Source organism: Ochotona curzoniae, unplaced genomic scaffold (assembly GCF_017591425.1).
Source record: "Ochotona curzoniae isolate NIBS_2020 unplaced genomic scaffold, NIBS_Ocur_1.0 scaffold_3835, whole genome shotgun sequence".
NCBI lineage: Eukaryota > Metazoa > Chordata > Mammalia > Lagomorpha > Ochotonidae > Ochotona > Ochotona curzoniae.
Genome location: NW_024467114.1, coordinates 1,636,628 through 1,654,753, shown reverse-complemented (window position 1 = coordinate 1,654,753; position 18,126 = coordinate 1,636,628). Strand labels below are relative to the sequence as shown.

At 47.6% G+C, this 18,126-nt stretch overlaps 2 protein-coding genes across 3 annotated transcripts in view; one reads left to right on the top strand and one right to left on the bottom strand.

The window, feature by feature from the left end:
• Nucleotides 1-5,978, bottom strand: part of LOC121145578 (zona pellucida binding protein) — a 34,045-nt gene extending 28,067 nt beyond the window's left edge. The window contains exons 1-2 of the mRNA XM_040964494.1: nt 5,873-5,978; nt 4,404-4,484 (exon numbers count right to left, since the gene is read on the bottom strand). Of these exons, the coding sequence (XP_040820428.1) occupies nt 4,404-4,484; nt 5,873-5,978 (187 nt within the window). The remainder of the gene's footprint in view (nt 1-4,403; nt 4,485-5,872) is intronic.
• Nucleotides 5,979-6,675: 697 nt separating this feature from the next.
• The window catches only part of SPATA48 (spermatogenesis associated 48), a 32,800-nt gene continuing 21,349 nt past the window's right edge, over nt 6,676-18,126 (top strand). The window contains exons 1-3 of one of the 2 annotated variants that reach the window (XM_040965016.1): nt 6,676-8,355; nt 14,181-14,278; nt 16,484-16,486. In XM_040965016.1, coding sequence (XP_040820950.1) covers nt 7,794-8,355; nt 14,181-14,278; nt 16,484-16,486 — 663 coding nt within the window. In that variant the 5' untranslated portion in view covers nt 6,676-7,793. The remainder of the gene's footprint in view (nt 8,356-14,180; nt 14,279-16,483; nt 16,487-18,126) is intronic. The other variant, XM_040965015.1, reaches the window with a different exon arrangement.

The window sequence follows — 18,126 nt, the reverse complement described above, 5'->3', positions numbered from 1 at the left end:
ATGATTTGGGATAGAGCAGAAAGCCACATTAGGGACATAAGCTTGAAGCCACACCTCACCTGCATAGGCAATCCTACCTCCCTTGCTGTCAAATGCCCTTTCCCAGGACCTACCCCTCCTCCGACTGGGAGGGTCTGGCTCTGTGCAGAGGACAACTAAACACGGAGCTCTTTTCCCCTTTCCCTTCCCGAAGTGTGTGTGTGTTTCTCATCCATTAAATAAACTTTATCACTTTGTCACAAAAACACTGGAATACTGATTCTAAATGTACTGGGCAAGATGAAAGATTCGTAAGAAGCAAAAACGACTATGTTTACAATAGAGGTATTAGTATTAAAAAATTACACAAAGTAAAACATAGCAATATGGTAGTAGGGTAAAGTCACTGCCTGAGACTCTAGTGTCCCATTGGACACCAGATCCTGACCCGGCTGCTATACTCTAGCTCCCTGCTAACACGCCTGGAAGAGCGTCACAAGATGGTCCATCTGCTTGGTTCCCTGGACTGTCAGAGGAGACCTGGAAATGCCGCCAGCTCCTGGCTTCAGCCTGTCCAGCCCTGGCTGTTACAGCCATTTGGGGAATAAAACAATGGATAGAAGGAGGGAAGATTTCTCTCTCTCTCTCTCTCTCTCCCTCTCTCTCCCTCTCTCTCTCTTTCTCCACACACACACACACACACACACACACTCTAACTCTCTATGTCTTACTTCTTTCCCCATCCACCCATAACTCTGCCCTTCAAATAAACAAACCTACAAAACTGCATCATTAAAAAAAAAATAAAGCTAGAACTGACCTAAAAAAGGCTGAAAAAATTCCAGGCAGAAAATATCAGATATTGATCATATTATAATGCCACAGCTAGTAAATTAGCACATAATATTTCACTTGTAATTGTAGTACTATCTACTGAATTTAAATATTGATCCATTATTAGAATAAATTTAGCTAATATTATCCAAGAAAATATTAATAGATAATTATTTTATAATTCAGATTTTATTCTTTTTTCCTTTTTTTTATTTTGAATTTTATGGTACAATTCCATAGGGTCTGGGATTTCTGTATCACTCCCCAAATTCTCTCCTCTCAACTGATTTTCCCCATTTTATTACAATAGTATATTCCTATATTCCTTCATAAGCAATCCTAAGTCCATTATTCTGTTATGTGAGTGTGTCCTGATATTGCTGGCACAGACAATGGCGGAACGCCCAGCATCCTATTGTCGAGATATATCCAACACTTTCATTAGGAGTCCATCTTTGATTGGGAAGTAGAGATGCATACCACATTATATCTTCACATCTTTTTAAAAGTGATAATAAAAGTAAATAAAAATGGCAGAGCAAGGAAATTCAAAAATTATCTTTTGTAAAACTAAAGAGAAAAGGCAGAAGTTGTCATGACAACCATCTTTCAGAACTCCCCCAATAACAACAAAAAAAATACATATTTTCCGCAATCTAGAAAACATTCATGCAAAAACTTGAACCTCAATACTACAGATTGATTATATACACCTGTCCAAAAATTCACATGTTGGATTGCTAACCTCAGTACACCAGAATGTGCACTTACTTGAAGTCTTTACAATGCAAATCAAAATAAAATTAAGTAATCAGACTGGGTCCAAATCCAGCCGAATGACATAAAATGGGGAGAGTTTGCATGCAACATTCGCCTCAGGAGGATGATATGAAAACATAAAGAGTGGAAGATGGTCCCTTAAGCACAGAATGGAGCCCTGGGACAGACCCCTCCCACAAGCCCAGATGGAGCCCTGGGACAGCCCCCTCCCACACTGCCTCCAGGAAAGAACCACACTAAAAGCACCTCACTTCTAGACTTCAGACCTCCACATCTGTGGGGCATTTTGCTTTGGCCTGTGAGCTGTTGTCACGGCAGCCACAGTAAGTTAAAAATTTGGCAAGAAGAGCAAGTGTGTAGCATTTTCTCTTGCACTGTGACCTGTGACAGCCTTGAAAGCCAATGAGAGCAATATGCTGTCAGACACCGCAGGAAGCAGAGAAGATACAGGAAGCCTAAAGCCTCCTGCATACAGGCCTGTCACCGTATGGCCTGGCAGCAATTTCTCAGATGACCCCACTTGCTATGCTATCTTTTCTTGATCTTTCACCAGCACATATCATAGGTAAAGGCAGGGAGGACAACTGGCTAACTAAAAAGTTCATTTAAGGGGAAGAAAAGAAGAAAGCCGATGAGTAGTAGCCAGAGGAACTGTGCAGTATTCTGATTATTCCGAGTGAAGGAGAAAGCCAGGGCATGCCTGGAGCTGTACTGCAGGCCGAGCACAGGCTTAGAAAGACCAAGTTCTTCAGTAGCGCAGTGAGCAGCCTGCCTAAAGACTAGAAAACTTCACAATGCGCAGTCAGCCAGCCTAAAACTCCAAGTTTTTAATGCGAGTCTGTTCAATAATCAGCCTGACTATTGGAGCAAAGATTGGGCGGTTGTACATGATCAAGAATGAAAAAAATGTATACACTTAATTAAGAAAAGGCACTAAACAAGCAAACACTCTCAGGAAAAAAAAATTACCCTGGGAAGAGGCAAGAGAATTCTGAGGTCACATTGTTTAGAACACTAACACATGAAACATGCAAGGAACAAAACAGCAAATGAAACTGCAGATCAAATATCGGACTTACTGGACAAAGACTTAAAAGTTAGTCATTTAAATATAATCAGAGAAGATCATGGCTAAAATGATAAAGAAATACATGAGGCAGTAAGAGTAAAAAGGAACAGATGAAACTTTACTTGTGAATTTCATGTAAACTTGCACATAATTTATAATTGTATTCCTTAATACATAGAAAATACAAGGAATTCTCAAAGAAATAAAGGTCACAAATTGGTTCAGTAAGATGACAGCATGCATTGATACAAAAATATCATGTGTTGCTACATACTGGAAATTAAAAACACAGAAATTAAATAAATTAAATCCTGTCATTTATAATATCATCAAAATATTAAAATATCTAGAAATAAAACTCACAAAAGAAATGTAGGATTTGCAAAACAATGAGATAAATTAAAGAAAAACTAAACAAACAAAAACACATTGAATGTCCACAGATTACAGAACTTCATACGTTACCACAAATTGTCCTCATCATTAAAGGCAATTCCTATTGAAATCTTAGCAGGTTTTTCTGGTAAATTTAATGAGCTGATTCTACAAAAATGAATACAAAATTCCTGGGACCAAGAATTGCAAAAACAAATGTGAAAAGAACAAGTTTGAAGGATTCACATTTAAAAATTCAAATTTTACACAAGAACAATAAGCTGAACAGCAGGATGTTAGCACAGAGACACCTCAGTGGAACAGAGCTGAGTTCATAAGTAAACTCACACAGCTAAAAAAACCAGCATGTTGAACCACTTGTAACCGAATCAACGCCTTCCCTAATGCTGGCTCATGAGAAAAAATGGAAGCTATTGTCTAGCAGAGTTTAAAACTCATGCTTCACATGTTAAAGTAATAACAGAATCCACAAAATGGGAGAAAACATTGCAAAACCATAGACCTCAAAGATGTCCAGTGCCAAAAAGACTAAAACATGTCCACAACTGAATAACAAAAAGACAAACAGGCAGATCTTACCGAGGGCAAAAGAGTCTAAGGATTTCTATAAAAATGATACTTACATGGCCAAAAACTAACAAACATGAAAAGAGATATAAACATCAGTCTTTACGGAAACACAAACCAAAGCCACAATGAGGTACCACTGAAGACGCAGTAGGATGACAATACCAGCAACAGCAATCACAAGGGCAGTGAATGTTCTGGTCATTGGCAACCACACAGGCCGTGGAGCACCCACACGCTCTCTAACGGCATGAACCTCAGGGACATCACACTCGGGACAAATCCAGACCCAAAGACACATGCAGGACAGGTGCTTACACAGACACCTGTGTGATGCTGGAGCACTCAGGGGTGGGCACAGCCAGTAACAGGAAGTGCAACTGCTGCCTGTGCGAGCAGCTGTCCCTACTTGGCATTAAACTGAAACAACTGAATCATACACATTAAAGATAGAATTTTATGGGAAGTGAATTTGTCTCAACTTTTAGAAACACAAAATAGAGTTGTCACTTCCACACTTCACATGACTACTAAAAAATCTGACAAAATCACTATCTTTATAACATCAAAAACAAGCAAAAGCTGTACATGAAACTTTAGATAACTTTTAGAAACATTCTTTGCAGTTACAGCACACATAATTAGATACGGATAAAAATAACTCTGAGTGTATACAAATTCACATCCGGGGAAGCTTGAGCCTTTTGGACAAGAAGGATAAAACTTTCACCAAGGCTAAAAACAGTCCTACAAGCGTTGAGAGTCTGTGTTTAAATACCTGGGAAGTTCGTCGAGCCCACTATTTTCACTGCATCTTGAGTCAAGCGGAAACCTCTTGGTACTCGAAGCAAATGTTCAACTATTAGAAATCAAAAGAAAAAAAATAGTTAACCATATGCCTGATTACAAACTCCAAAAACAAATCCGAATAGCATAGTATGACCGCCTGGTCTTGAGGGGGGTTGCGCAAGTCCCCTGGGGCACTGGCCTCACTGCTCCGCTAACTCTCCTCCCTTCGTAGGTCTGAGGAAAGTCGTCCACTGTCTGGATCTAACAGACCTCACGTTTGCCTATTTCTAGGTCCACCTAGAACATCCTCAGAATTTAAAACTCTCCCAGGCTTTGTAGCCCAAATCACAGACCCTTTTTTCTCCCAAAGCCTGTTTGTCCTGATTTCTTAATGCCACGGTCATCCGGGCCACTCTCACAGCATTCATGTGCTGCTGCATTACGGTTCTTCGCACACAGCTCTTGGTTTCCAAATCAGATTGTAAGGTCCACTACCACTGGAACCAGTGTCAACATCCATTTATGGGGAACTGATACCAAACATGATCCCTACACACACAGTAAAATCTTAATAATTGTGTGCTGCTGCTGAATGACTGACACGATGAGCCTCACAGGGAAACTGTTTCATGGCTAACAGAGGAAGACACCAACCGCCTGTGCCGTCATGCCCCTAGCATCATCCCCGAACCACAGAAAGGCAAGTTTTAACTCGGACACTTTTCTACCTAGCACCAGATCACGAACCCTGGATGGTTCTTGGGGGGCACTGCTCAGCTGCTGCCTGCACGGCCTCCAGCCCCCATCAGGGTTCCTGGGTGGGGGTCCCTACCTGCTTCTGATCCAGCTCCCACTCAGAACACCCTGGAGGCAGCAGGTGGCCTAGCCACCGGGCAGTGGGCCTTGACGAAGGGCCAAGCTCCTGCCTTCTGCCCGGGCCAGCCCTGGCTTTTGTGGGCATTTAGGAAAGGATGCGGTGCATGGAAAAATCTGTATCCCTGGCCCTCTGGCCCTCATCCTTCCCAAACACACTGTGACTTCTGTAAAAAAGTCATTGTCAACAACCAGCTCTTTCAGACAGGGCACTCCAAAGCCCCTGGCTGTTTCCGAATCTGAGCTTTTCATGCTCCTTTTAAACAATCCTCCTGGAAAGACTTTCCTAAAGTTAAGAGAGCCTGGAACACAACACAACGCTGCTTCTCCCCGACTCCCTGCACTCCCCACCGCTTCGTTCCTTCTGCAAGCTGGAAGTCAGTACGGGAAGAGCAGGTGCAAGATGCCAGCGCCCCGTGCTGCACACCCGCGCCCACGAGGGGCACACACCGGGGCCGCGTGCCGCGACGGGACGGGGCCCCCTCACCTGGCGGCGCTCACCTGAGCCGCCACCTCACCTGGCGGGGCCCCACAGGCCGGGGCCTCCCCTGGCCGGGCCCTCACTTGCCCCGACGGAGACCTCACCTGACGGGGGTGAGAGCGCCAGCAGGGCGGGCAGCAGCAGGAGGGCGGCGCCCCGGGAGAGCCAGCGCCCGCCCCGCCGCGCCCGGCCGCCGGCCGAGGCCGCCATTCACTCGCCGACGCCGCCCACGGAGACGGTCGTTAGGCGCCGCGCGCCCGCCGGAAGTGGGCAGGCGACACACCTGAGGGACGCGCCGCCACTTCCGCCAGGGCGGTTGGTGGGGTCGGCGGCGGCTGGGTCGGTGAGGCGGCAGGGTTGGGGGAAGCCTGGGTCTTCGGGACCGGCCTCCAGGAGAAATCCTCGAGAATATGGGCTGCTCCAAGGTTCTGGCGCTGGCTAGGAACGTCGAACCGCCTGTTTGGGCCGTCAGCCTTGAGGGGCGCGACCCCACTGCTGGGTGGGCCCCCCGGTGCCCACTGGGGGCGAGGAAGCACGAGGCAGCGCCGGCTTCGCCAAGGCTGAGGGACGCATGGACACAGTGGGCATCACCAGCGCTGAGGGACGCGTGGCCGCTGTGGGCATCGCCAATGCTGGCGGACGCATGGACACAGTGGGCATCGCCAGTGCTGAGGGACGCGTGGACGCCGTGGGCATCACCAGTGCTGAGGGACACGTGGACGCCGTGGGCATTGCCAGTGCTGCACAGACACGTGCAGTTCCTGGGCAGAGACGCGTGCGTGTCCAATGGACTTTACCCTGAAAGCACGTGCTTGCTGTTGGGGGAAGTCAGCTGCGTGCAGACATGACGCTGATGAGTCAGAATGCCTGGCAAGGGCCTTGCCACCTCTCATCCTGGAGAAATGGTGATGCTGAGGCAGGCAGGGTGGCCGCTGGATGGTCTCCACTTGGGATGCGGAATCTCAGCCCTACTCCAACAGCCCCGCTTGGTTAGAGGTGGGCGGCAGCTGCTGAGGCTTTTCCGTGCAACATAGCTGTTCCTGTTCCCCGCAGATGCCGCAACCCTTTGCCCTGTCGCTGTTGGCGGCTTTAGCTTTGCGCTTGCATCTCCCAAGCGGACATCTTGCTTGTATTTTGCTGCAGAGGGTTGCTCTGGCTTCCATCCCAGACCTAAAGTTGGATGTGCCCTTGTAGGGCCAAATTAGAATGCAACTTTTAAGAAAACTGATGTATTAACAATTTAAGTGAAACTTATTTTGCATATCAGTAACTAATCCTTGATGATTTAAAGAAAACTGTTTTGCCATTAGGTAAATAACCAGGACTCTTGTGAAGTTTCCTGAGATGAGCTTCAAGTCCTGAGTGCTCTCACTTTGGCCATCATGATGGCATACGGGGAAATCAAGGCAATTAGAGCTTGAAAAGGATGACCTATTTGTGACTTTTTCCCTAAAAATTAGATATACTTTGTAGCTTTAAGACATGTTTACCTTTTACAGTGTGTGAGTTTACGTTTATTTAGATAGTGTTAATGGTTTTGTCTGGCAAGCAAATACCTAGTGACAGGCATTTTTTAATATATTTTGTAATGTGTATGGTTATTGTCGCTGGAGTGGCTGCTTTATAATCCTTTGTCATTTAACACACTGAAACAGCAAGTTACAGAAAACTGAAATAAATGAGCACAGCCGTCTTGACCACTGGGGATCAAAATGTTGTGGAAATCATTCTAAGAGCATCTTGAGATTCTAAGAATGACATTACGACTTACACAATAAATAGTTCAGTGTGTTGAGAGTTCCGTGTGCTGCCAAGCAACGAGGACACTGCTGGGTGTGTCTATTCCTGCTCTTCCTTTACTGCCCTCTCTTTAGGTAGAAAAAAAATTAACTTAAGAAAATTATATACATTAGAAGGCTGGATCAAATTCATGCTTGATTAACCCTGTTGAAAATATAGGAGTTTATATAGTTGAAATACTCATCAGAAATAATTTAATTCAGCAGAAAAGTAGCAACAAAGGTCATGCATGCTATGGGGCAGCAGGACGGTCCCGGAAAGATAAGTGTTTCGGAAAGATTCATCCTTTCCGGAACGAAGGCCCTGAACGATACAGATTATCCACACTACTGTAATCTCTTAAGAAAAATCAACATGCCTTTTGTGAAAGGAGTGGAGGACAGACATAACTATGTCCGATTTGAGAATAAATGCAGCCCTGCCTTTCTTAAATTTCATCCTTACCCTCCGTCGGTCCTGCCGGACTACCACCTGCACCACCCCTACCCTCCGCCGTATGGACCAGCTTACCCGTTGTTTCCTCTGCGAGATGATGTGCCCCCAGGGGACTGCTGCTCCATGCTCATGAGTCCTGGTGGCGATGCTGATCTGAAGCCTGGCACTGGCAGAACCATTCCTAACCTGGTTGGTGTCAGTGATGTGAAGCCTCAGCATCGAGTTCCCAGACCAGACACGGGATTTCAAACAACCATGAAAAGGCGCACAGTTCTCTCCGAAGAACTGCAACAGGACACGAGGTGGAATTCCAGAGGAGTCCCAGACAGCTCCATCAGGGCCCGACTCGGAGGTAAATGGGGTGGTGTCAGAGGTTCTGTGTTCCAAAGAAGGAAAGGCACACAGGTGGAACAGCCAGGATTGTCATGGTTTATTCTCATAAAATAATAATTAAATAAGGTGTTATTTTGAAATTGCAGTTTCTTAGAAAAAAGTAGAAATGATAAACCTATTTGTAAACATGCTTTAGGATTTCTTTCCATGCATTAGTCTGAGTAACAGCAATTTATTCTGAATTTAAAGATAACTTTTAGCCAAAAGGAATGTATCACTTTGATAATTGCGTAATATGTCTCTTTTCTCTGTCAAAATAACCTGATGATTGTTAACACGTTGTTTTATGATTTATTTGGTTATCTTTATTTGAAAGGCAGAGTTTTGGACAGAGGGAGGGGAAAAGTGAGATCTTGCATGGCGCTGGTTCAATCTCCCAAGTGCTGCAGTAGCTGAGACGGTCAGGACAGGCAGGGCCCCGGAGCGGTCTTGGTTCCCACATGGTCCATTGTCAGCTGCCCAGAGCACGTTGGCAGGAACCTGGGCGGGAGGCGGAGAAGCCAGGATTGAACTTGGCACTCAGTGACGCAGGCTGTGGCACCCCAAGCAGGAGCTTGACGTGCCGTGCCACAGAGTCTAACCCAATATATGGGTTATAGTGTCTGAAATGAAACGGGAAGATATGTAAAAATGAATTTTCTATGTTACAAGAAACAGCCCCTGCATAAACAGGTCTACAGCCTGGAGGCAGGAGAGATGTCTTGAATTATTTTATAACTCGTTGGAAATTATATCTTGGGAAATCGTGTTACTGAGAATCAAATATATTTGTACCTACTTTTGACCATTAGCTATACATTTAGGTGTGTACATGTTTAAGTCTTGGCACTGAGGGAGCTGTGAAAAGCTCAGCTCCACCCACAGGTGGCATTTCACCAATTCTGAACTTCTGTTTATCTAGTTCATTAAGAAACAAACCCCAAACTTGATCAAAGTAAAATACAATTGCTAGTCAACAATCCTTCCTCAAAGAAATGGAATTTTTTTTTTTTTTGTAATTTTAGGCAAGCATGTCATTTGCTTTATATGCTTTATGTAAATCATTCTAAGAATGACCTCTTAAAACACTATTCAAATGAATTTTAGATTGTATAAATGTTTTAGTAAAGCTAGCATAAAACTAAATTAATGAACTTTGCACCAACAGTTCATAGCCCAACACAGAACTGATTACCCAATGTATTTCACTTCTTGAACACATACAACAGAGGAACTCAGAACTCACGACTCCAGAGTGCGACTTCCTGGGTTCGAATCTTAGCAAAAACTTGTTCTATGACCCAGTGTGAAACACTGTCCTTTCTATGACTGTGTATGCTTATTTATAAAATTTACATACCAGTAGTTATTTATAATGGTAAGGACCATTTCATGTAATTCAAGTAAAAATAAAAGACATAAGAAAAGAACCAGTAGATGTTCAGCTTGTATAAAACTCCAGAATTCTCATTCCTTTATACCTAAATCGGGACTAATGGTAATTCTCTTACACTATTTTGAGAATTAAATAAGAGATGCAAAGTGCTTAGCAGAATGTTTGGAACACAGTAAAAGCATTCAACTAATTAGCCATTCTAATATAAATTTCTTAGGCTGATGTCTGCAGTTTAGGAGTTGAATTCAGCATGAGTTATGCTGGGCTTTCAGTAGTTTTGCATATCCCAGAAATAATCTCCTTGTCAGAGAAAAAAAACAAAGGTTGTCCATGATCATTTCCCCTGATTTCCTCCCTTTGCCTCCTCTTGTCAGTGTTGGAACTCCGAATGCCTTGCTGCTTTTAAACCATTGTTCAGTTCATGCTGTTTAGAAAAAAAAAAAATGAGTGGCAGAAGAACAGGTATTTTTTCCCTCACAATTTTAAAGATTGGGAAACCAAAGATTACAGGATCCTCAGACTGATTTGTAGTGAAGAACTTTTTCCTCGCCCTGAGGAAGGCTGCCTCCTCTTTGTGTTCTCAAGTGGCACAGGCCAAGGGCAGAACAGCCATTCACAGCTGGCCGTCCAGCTGCCTGGGGTGGTGGTGGTGGGAGATGGAGGTGGCCGTCCAGCTGCCTGGGGTGGTGGTGGTGGGAGATGGAGGTGGCCGTCCAGCTGCCTGGGGTGGTGGTGGTGGGAGATGGAGGTGGCCGTCCAGTTACCTGGAGTGGTGGTGGGAGATGGAGGTGGCCATCCAGTTCCTGGGGTGGTGGTGGTGGGAGATGGAGGTGGCCGTCCAGCTGCCTGGGGTGGTGGTGGTGGGAGATGGAGGTGGCCGTCCAGTTACCTGGAGTGGTGGTGGGAGATGGAGGTGGCCATCCAGTTCCTGGGGTGGTGGTGGTGGGAGATGGAGGTGGCCGTCCAGCTGCCTGGGGTGGTGGTGGTGGGAGATGGAGGTGGCCGTCCAGCTGCCTGGGGTGGTGGTGGTGGGAGATGGAGGTGGCCGTCCAGCTGCCTGGGGTGGTGGTGGTGGGAGATGGAGGTGGCCGTCCAGCTGCCTGGGGTGGTGGTGGTGGGAGATGGAGGTGGCCGTCCAGCTGCCTGGGGTGGTGGTGGTGGGAGATGGAGGTGGCCGTCCAGCTGCCTGGGGTGGTGGTGGTGGGAGATGGAGGTGGCCGTCCAGCTGCCTGGGGTGGTGGTGGTGGGAGATGGAGGTGGCCGTCCAGCTGCCTGGGGTGGTGGTGGTGGGAGATGGAGGTGGCCGTCCAGTTACCTGGAGTGGTGGTGGGAGATGGAGGTGGCCATCCAGTTCCTGGGGTGGTGGTGGTGGGAGATGGAGGTGGCCGTCCAGCTGCCTGGGGTGGTGGTGGTGGGAGATGGAGGTGGCCGTCCAGCTGCCTGGGGTGGTGGTGGTGGGAGATGGAGGTGGCCGTCCAGCTGCCTGGGGTGGTGGTGGTGGGAGATGGAGGTGGCCGTCCAGCTGCCTGGGGTTGTGGGAGATGGAGGTGGCCGTCCAGCTGCCTGGGGTGGTGGTGGTGGGAGATGGAGGTGGCCGTCCAGCTGCCTGGGGTGGTGGGAGATGGAGGTGGCCGTCCAGCTGCCTGGGGTTGTGGGAGATGGAGGTGGCCGTCCAGCTGCCTGGGGTGGTGGGAGATGGAGATGGCCGTCCAGTTACCTGGAGTGGTGGTGGAAGATGGAGGTGGCCATCCAGTTCCTGGGGTGGTGGGAGATGGAGGTGGCCGTCCAGCTGCCTGGGGTGGTGGTGGTGGTGGTGGGAGATGGAGGTGGCCGTCCAGTTACCTGGGGTAGTAGTGGTAGTGGGAGATGGAGGTGGCTGTCCAGTTACCTGGAGTGGTGGTGGTGTTGGGAGGTGGAGGTGGCCGTCCAGTTACTTGGGGTAGTGGTGGTGGTGGGAGATGGAGATGGCCGTCCAGTTACCTGGGGTAGTAGTGGTGATGGGAGATGGAGGTGGCTGTCCAGTTACCTAGGGTGGTAGTGGTGGTTGGAGATGGAGGTGGCTGTCCAGTTACCTGGAGTGGTGGTGGTGTTGGGAGATGGAGGTGGCCATCCAGTTGCCTGGTGGTGGTGGCTGGGGAGGTAGAGTGGCAGTCCAGCTGCCTGGGGTGGTGGTGATGGTGGGAGATGGAGGTGGCCTTGGTTCTATGTCAAATTGCCACACAATCAGAAGTCAAGAGGCTCAGCTGTGTTTTCTGTTTAGCATCTAACTGCTGAAATTATGGCATCGTGTCAGCCCTCGTGGAAAGGATATGGGGGAAAATCCAGTTCAAGTCTCATGCAGACCTTCACATGTCATGGCTGTTTCCTTGTTCACTGTTACTCAGGAGACTTTGCTGCTGAAAACAATGCCCTGCTCACCTGGTCTCCTCTGTCCTGTCTGCGTGTTTAGGCCTGCGGAGACTCTAGTCTTTAAAGCTGCCCCTCCCACTCGCACAGACCACCGAGCATCCAGTCTTTGCTGGTCTGTCCTGAACTGATGAGGCATTGTGGTGTTAGGACACTCTCATCAGTGGTACAGTGCATGATTCAGGTCCTGGCTACTGTGTGCTTCCTGTCCAGCTTCCTGACAGGAGATGCCCTTGGAGGCCTCAGGGGATGGCCCAGATGCATGCTTTGCTGCTACCCACTTGAGTGAGAAACCTCGTGGAGTTCCCAAATGCTTTCGATGGCATTTGTGGAGTGATGTAGCGAATGGAAATACATGAATTCATTACCTCTCTGCTGGCCTCCCCTTTACAGAGGGCTGCCCTTCCATATAGCTGTATAGACATACAGAGAGAATCAGCACCATAGAAATCAATCTGTAAATGCTAACAAATGATAATTATGTAATTTATATGTTCAACAGTTTCTGTTTATCACAAACCCGTTAATAATAAACCTGTTGAACATGTAAATTATATGCCAGAATTTTTGCACATTAGTTTGTATCCATTTGCTGTGCGATTTCAATCCTGTAAGCAGGCTGCATGTAGATTGTTCGTCTCGTAGATCTGCAGTAGTAAGTACCCCAAGGACAGGGGCCTGTGGTGTCGCTTCTAACTGTAACTTTCAGATTCACATTTTGCCAAGTTTTGTTAGTTTGTACAATAAACTACAAAGTACATAAGCAGATTAGAAGCCCCATGATGTACAAGAATGAATCTGTGGAAGCTACAGTTATCTCTACCTGCACCTGTCACCTCTCCAAAGTAACTGACTAAAACTCTGCCAGAGCAGCCCGTGTGCAGTGAGCTCCATGGCCTTCCTGTTGGCACCCCGCTGTTCATCTTCCAATGTTCCCAGTCTGGTCATGTTCCCAGGTCTACAGTTGGTCATGCGCAGCTTTGGTTTCCACTGTGTGTTCGCATAGAGAAGCCCTACCATTACACATGCTGTTTGCTTGCCTTGAATTACCAGCCTTCCCTCGCTTCCTCTTTTTTATACAAGCCCTACTCAGTTTTGAAGATGAGATCGTGTGTCATCTTCAGGAAGATGTCCCTAGTTGCTGACAGTCCGGTTAGATCAGAGAGCCCTCTGACGATCCTGGCTTCCCCTCTCAGCTCAGCCAGTCCTGCAGTTGCTGCCAGTGTGTCTGTACCCAGTACCTCAAAACCAGGAACCCCGTTTCTTCTTCTTATACACCCATCATGGATAAATATCTCCATTCATAGAGAAATACTTTTCTATAAACAAAAGCTTTTTTTTAAGATTTATTTTTATTATTTTTTCATTGGAAAGGCGGATATACAGAGAGGAGAGACAGAGAGGAAGATCTTCCGTCCGATGATTCACTCCCCAAGTGAGCGCAACGGGCCGATGCTATGCCGATCCGAAGCCAGGAGCCTCTTCTGGGTCTCCCACGCGGGTGCAGGGTCCCAAAGCCTTGGGCAGTCCTCGACTGCTTTCCCAGGCCACAGGCAGGGAGCTGGAAGGGAAGCAGGGCTGCCAGGATAGAACCAGCGCCCATATGGGATCCCGGGCGTGCAAGGCGAGGACCTTAACCACTTGCGCCACCGCGCCGGGCCCAAAAGCTTATTTTTGAGAGTGATTTAGGCCTCCTCATCTGTGAGTGGATGAACCATCTGCATCATGACCATGTTTGTGCCATCACCACCTCCAGCACGGCCACCTGAGCGTAAACAGATTCCTAGAGACCAATAATAGCCTGCAATTCTGCACTAGTAGAGTTGTACTTCTGTAACTTCCAGAGCGTCCTCTTCTCACTGCTGAGACATCCAGGACAGTTTCCAGGTAATAAAGGAAAAATGACCAGCACACAGATTAAATCCCTGTCCAGAGATATTTCTGGAAGAAGCAGTTTCAGTGCTGTGTGTTTAACCCTGAGCACGAACACTTTTTGTTTTCAGGTTGGACAAGTCCAGTGAAAATTACTCCTTTGCAACCCATTCATGAAGGCTGCTCAATAAACCACTCATATGCATTTGAGGAAGAGGCACAGAACACAGTAAGATTTCCGTACCAGGCGGTGTCATGCCAAAGTTATAATTAAGTTATTGTATTGAGTGTATGTTCTGTTCTGTTTTCTTGGAAAATAGTTGCTGTTTGTGACCTGCTGCTCGTGAGCCAGGCACTCTGCAGACCTCACAGCCCCTTCCTCCAGGGCACTGTCTTGCACTTGTCGCTACACCTGCATGGAGGGAAGAGGGCTGCAGGTGCTGGTGACTGCCATGCCGGTCCCTTCACTGACAGGTGTTCCTGCCCAAAGAAGCCCCCAGCCTGGAGGACTGCTGTCCTCCGCACTGGCTGCAGACTTGGCCCAAGGAGCAGCAAGCGTGCTGCAGCTGGTCTCCAGCTGGAACTTGCAGCCCTAGCGCCTCTTCCTTCTCCCTGTCCTCACGCCCTTTTCCCTGAGGGTGCCCACAGCATATTGTTGAACAGCACTCCCATCTCAGGCTCTACTTACGAGCATGACGTTACCATATTACTTGAAAATAAGTGATACCAAATGATGTTAAGAAAGTCACTATAAGATCACATAGACAGTAAATTTTAACAATTAAAAACTAGATATTTTCTGAAGTTAAGGCTTGTGCTCTTACATGATTTTTCTGCATGGATTTTATGATCCCTAAACTCTTAATATTAAAATTCAGATACATAAATAGGAATACATAGATATGGAAAGATTTTTTAAGATTTATTTTTATTGCAAAGTCAAATATACAGAGTAGGAAAAACAGAGAGGAAAATGTTTTATCTGATGATTCACTCCCCCAAGTAATGGCAGCAGCCAAAACTGTGCTGATACGAAGCCAGGAGCCAGGAGCCTCTCCCAGGTCTCCCACACGGGTGCAGGATCCCAAGACTTTGAGCTGTCCTTGACTGCTTTCCAGGCCACAAGCAGGGAGCTGGATGGAAAGCGGGGCTACCAGGATTAGAACCAGTGCCCCTATGGGATCCTGGGTGTTCAAGTCGCTAGACTACTGTGTCAGGCCCTGGAAAGATTTTAAGGCAGGTTTATTGAGATGAATTTTACAAAGCATAAACATAGTTATTTGAAATGTACAATTCACTGTTTGTAGCATACTCACAGAATTCTGCAGCCATGACTACATTAATTGCAGAATATTCTCATTATCCTGGAAAGAAACACTGGGTATCAGTGAGGACATGATACTCGTAAAGGAAGCGGGTTCTGGTCCTCTGTCTCCTGTGTGTAATCTGCAGCACTGTCGTGCTCGGCACAGTGCTCGGCATGCAGTGATGCAGCCTTCCGTTTCAGAAAAAGGCTGCGGGACACTTCCTGTGTGTCATGGCTGGCACTCTGGAACAAAGAGCAGGGGACGGCGGCTAAAGTGCTTGTCATCACTGCGGCCAGGGGGCACCTCTGTGGCTTTCCTTGTTGTTACTTTCAAAGAAAGGTGATTGCAAGGGCAGTAAAGGTTTGTCTTGTCAACTGGACTTTTTCCGTCTCCAGATTGTTATCAAAGCAGCACTGCTCCTGCACGCGAGTCTTGTTAGGACAACATTCTCACTTGTCAAGTAAAACAGAGGAAGCTGAAGACATGGCTGCCCTTTTAAAATGAAAACTGCAAATTTATGCCAAGTCCCATGTTCTGATACTAGGAAGTAGATACTTGTCATATGAGCAGTTCTTACCAGCATATTTATTTAAATTTAAACTAAGTTTAGACTTTCTAAGACAGAAATAAGCCTTGATAGTATACTCCTAGGAGTGGAAGCTAAGTAACATGAATAGAACAACTGGATTAATATTTTTTTCCTTAAAATATCGAGAGTGTAATATAAATTAGTGGGCCAGCAGAGGATGGAAAGGCTGAAATTGAAGCCCAGACTGTTGGAACACATTGGTCATGCATGAGTTTTCTGATCCTCCAAAGGTGCGTGGCTGTCTGACTTGGACTCTCGGCAGTGCTGTGAAGGTGAGGATCAAAAGCTGGGGTGGCTGGTGCACAGCACCCCCTTTCAGTGGACTGTGAGGAAGCCTGCACCCCAGCAGTAATGGCTGCACGTGGGAGGCCCAGCGGCAGCACCTGGTAGCCTGCTGCTGTGGCTGTCTGGGGAGCGAATGGGCAGGTCAAAGGTTCTAGGTTAGTCCAGAAGTGTAGCCTTATTGATTTTGGTTTCCTTAATGACAGCCTTGTCTGTAAGTGACACTGTGAGCTACTCTGCAGTGTGTGTGGATTAGGATGTGTGTCTGTGAGATGAATGTGGATTTCCATTAGTCCCTGAAGAGTTGGATGTCAGTTACACTAAGGATTGTGGTAGCCAGGGCCTGGTTCTGGGTGCTGAGGGGCACCACGGGACCTCCCTACCCCACGGGAAAGCTTTTGGCTGCGGGAGCTGTGCTTCCAGGACTGTGTGACAGGCATAGGGTCTTCCCAAGATCCTGAGAATTATCCGTGGTTATGTAAATGTCAATATACTGAACTTCCAATTGGGAGGCAGAACTACCAATAAATAACAAAGCGAAACACACAGCAGTATGTCATCTGAAAGAAGACCACTCAGGATGCAGAGACACAAAGACTTTTAGAGCTGAAGCAATGGAAAGTACATGCAATGCCAACAGAAAATAGTTTGTAATGTCTGGTTTACAGTCAAATTGAATTTTGCCATAGTTTTCAGCAGTTCTGCTGTTTGGTAGGTGAGTGTGTAGAGGCTACGGACCCAGCCATGCAGACCAGGCAAGGCCCCTCCCCCAGATACCAACAGTGTCAGCTGGCAGCGACCTCTGGATATGCCTCACTAAGGTTGTCTTGTGTTTTGTCATGCTTCTGTGCCCAGATGCACAAAGTCGGCATCATTCATTCCAGCCTTTGTATGAGCTGGTGCAGCCCGGCCTGCCCCACACCCTGTTTTAGGGTGCTCATGAGGGTGCCGCAGCTGAACCTGTCTGCTTATTCCCAGCCCAGTACCAGTGCATTGGTGAGTTCCATGGTCATGCCTAATTCAGCCCATCAGCATCCCAACTCTCAAGCTAACCAGTGGTACTTGTAGTTCCATAGGGTAGGGTCCACATATCCCCCACAGAATCCACCCCTGGACCAGGTTCTCTTGTGTGCTGGTTGGTGTCATGGCCCAGTCTAATGTGGCCCATCCGCTGATCCAACATTCACTGTCAGGTACTGGGATCTAGCCCTGCCAGACAAGCCCCTAGCCATAACTTACATGCACGCCGGCACATGGTGGCCAGCCATGTTCCATGCTAACAAGCCCAACCCTGGACTTCAATGTGTGCTAATGCATCAGTCTGACCCAAAAATCTCTTCAGGTCTCTCCCCTCCAAACCACCAGGTCTCAGTCCCCTCACTTACCTGCAGGTACAGTGGCCCTGCATTGGATGTCCCCCAGGATTCATTCCTCGCCTACATGTACTGTGGCTTTATCCATGGATGTCCCTAGGCAGTAAATTGCATACCCCTAAGACCCCACCAGGCGGCTAGCAGGTGGAGCCTGGAGCCAGTTGGTACACTGGCTGCCCACAAGCCCAGGACCCTCTCTCTGCCTAGCAGTGCTGCATGGGGAGCTAGGATCCCTAGCAGGAAGTCTGGGCTTGCACAGGTACCCCCAGCCACGTGGTTGTGGCCAGAGGACCCAGACACCAAGCTGTGCCACTGCTGAGTCTTACCTGGACTCTGCCCACCAACATGATGGCAGTGAGTGGAGCCATGTCCCGGGCATGCCCGAGCTGTCCGAGATCCATCCCCAGAATGGGTGCTGTAGATGGAGGAAATTCTCAGACCTGGGCCTGGTCAAGCTCAGGACCCTCCCCCAACTAGCAGTGCTGCGTGGGGAGCTAGGATCCCTAGCAGGTATCTGGGCCGGCAC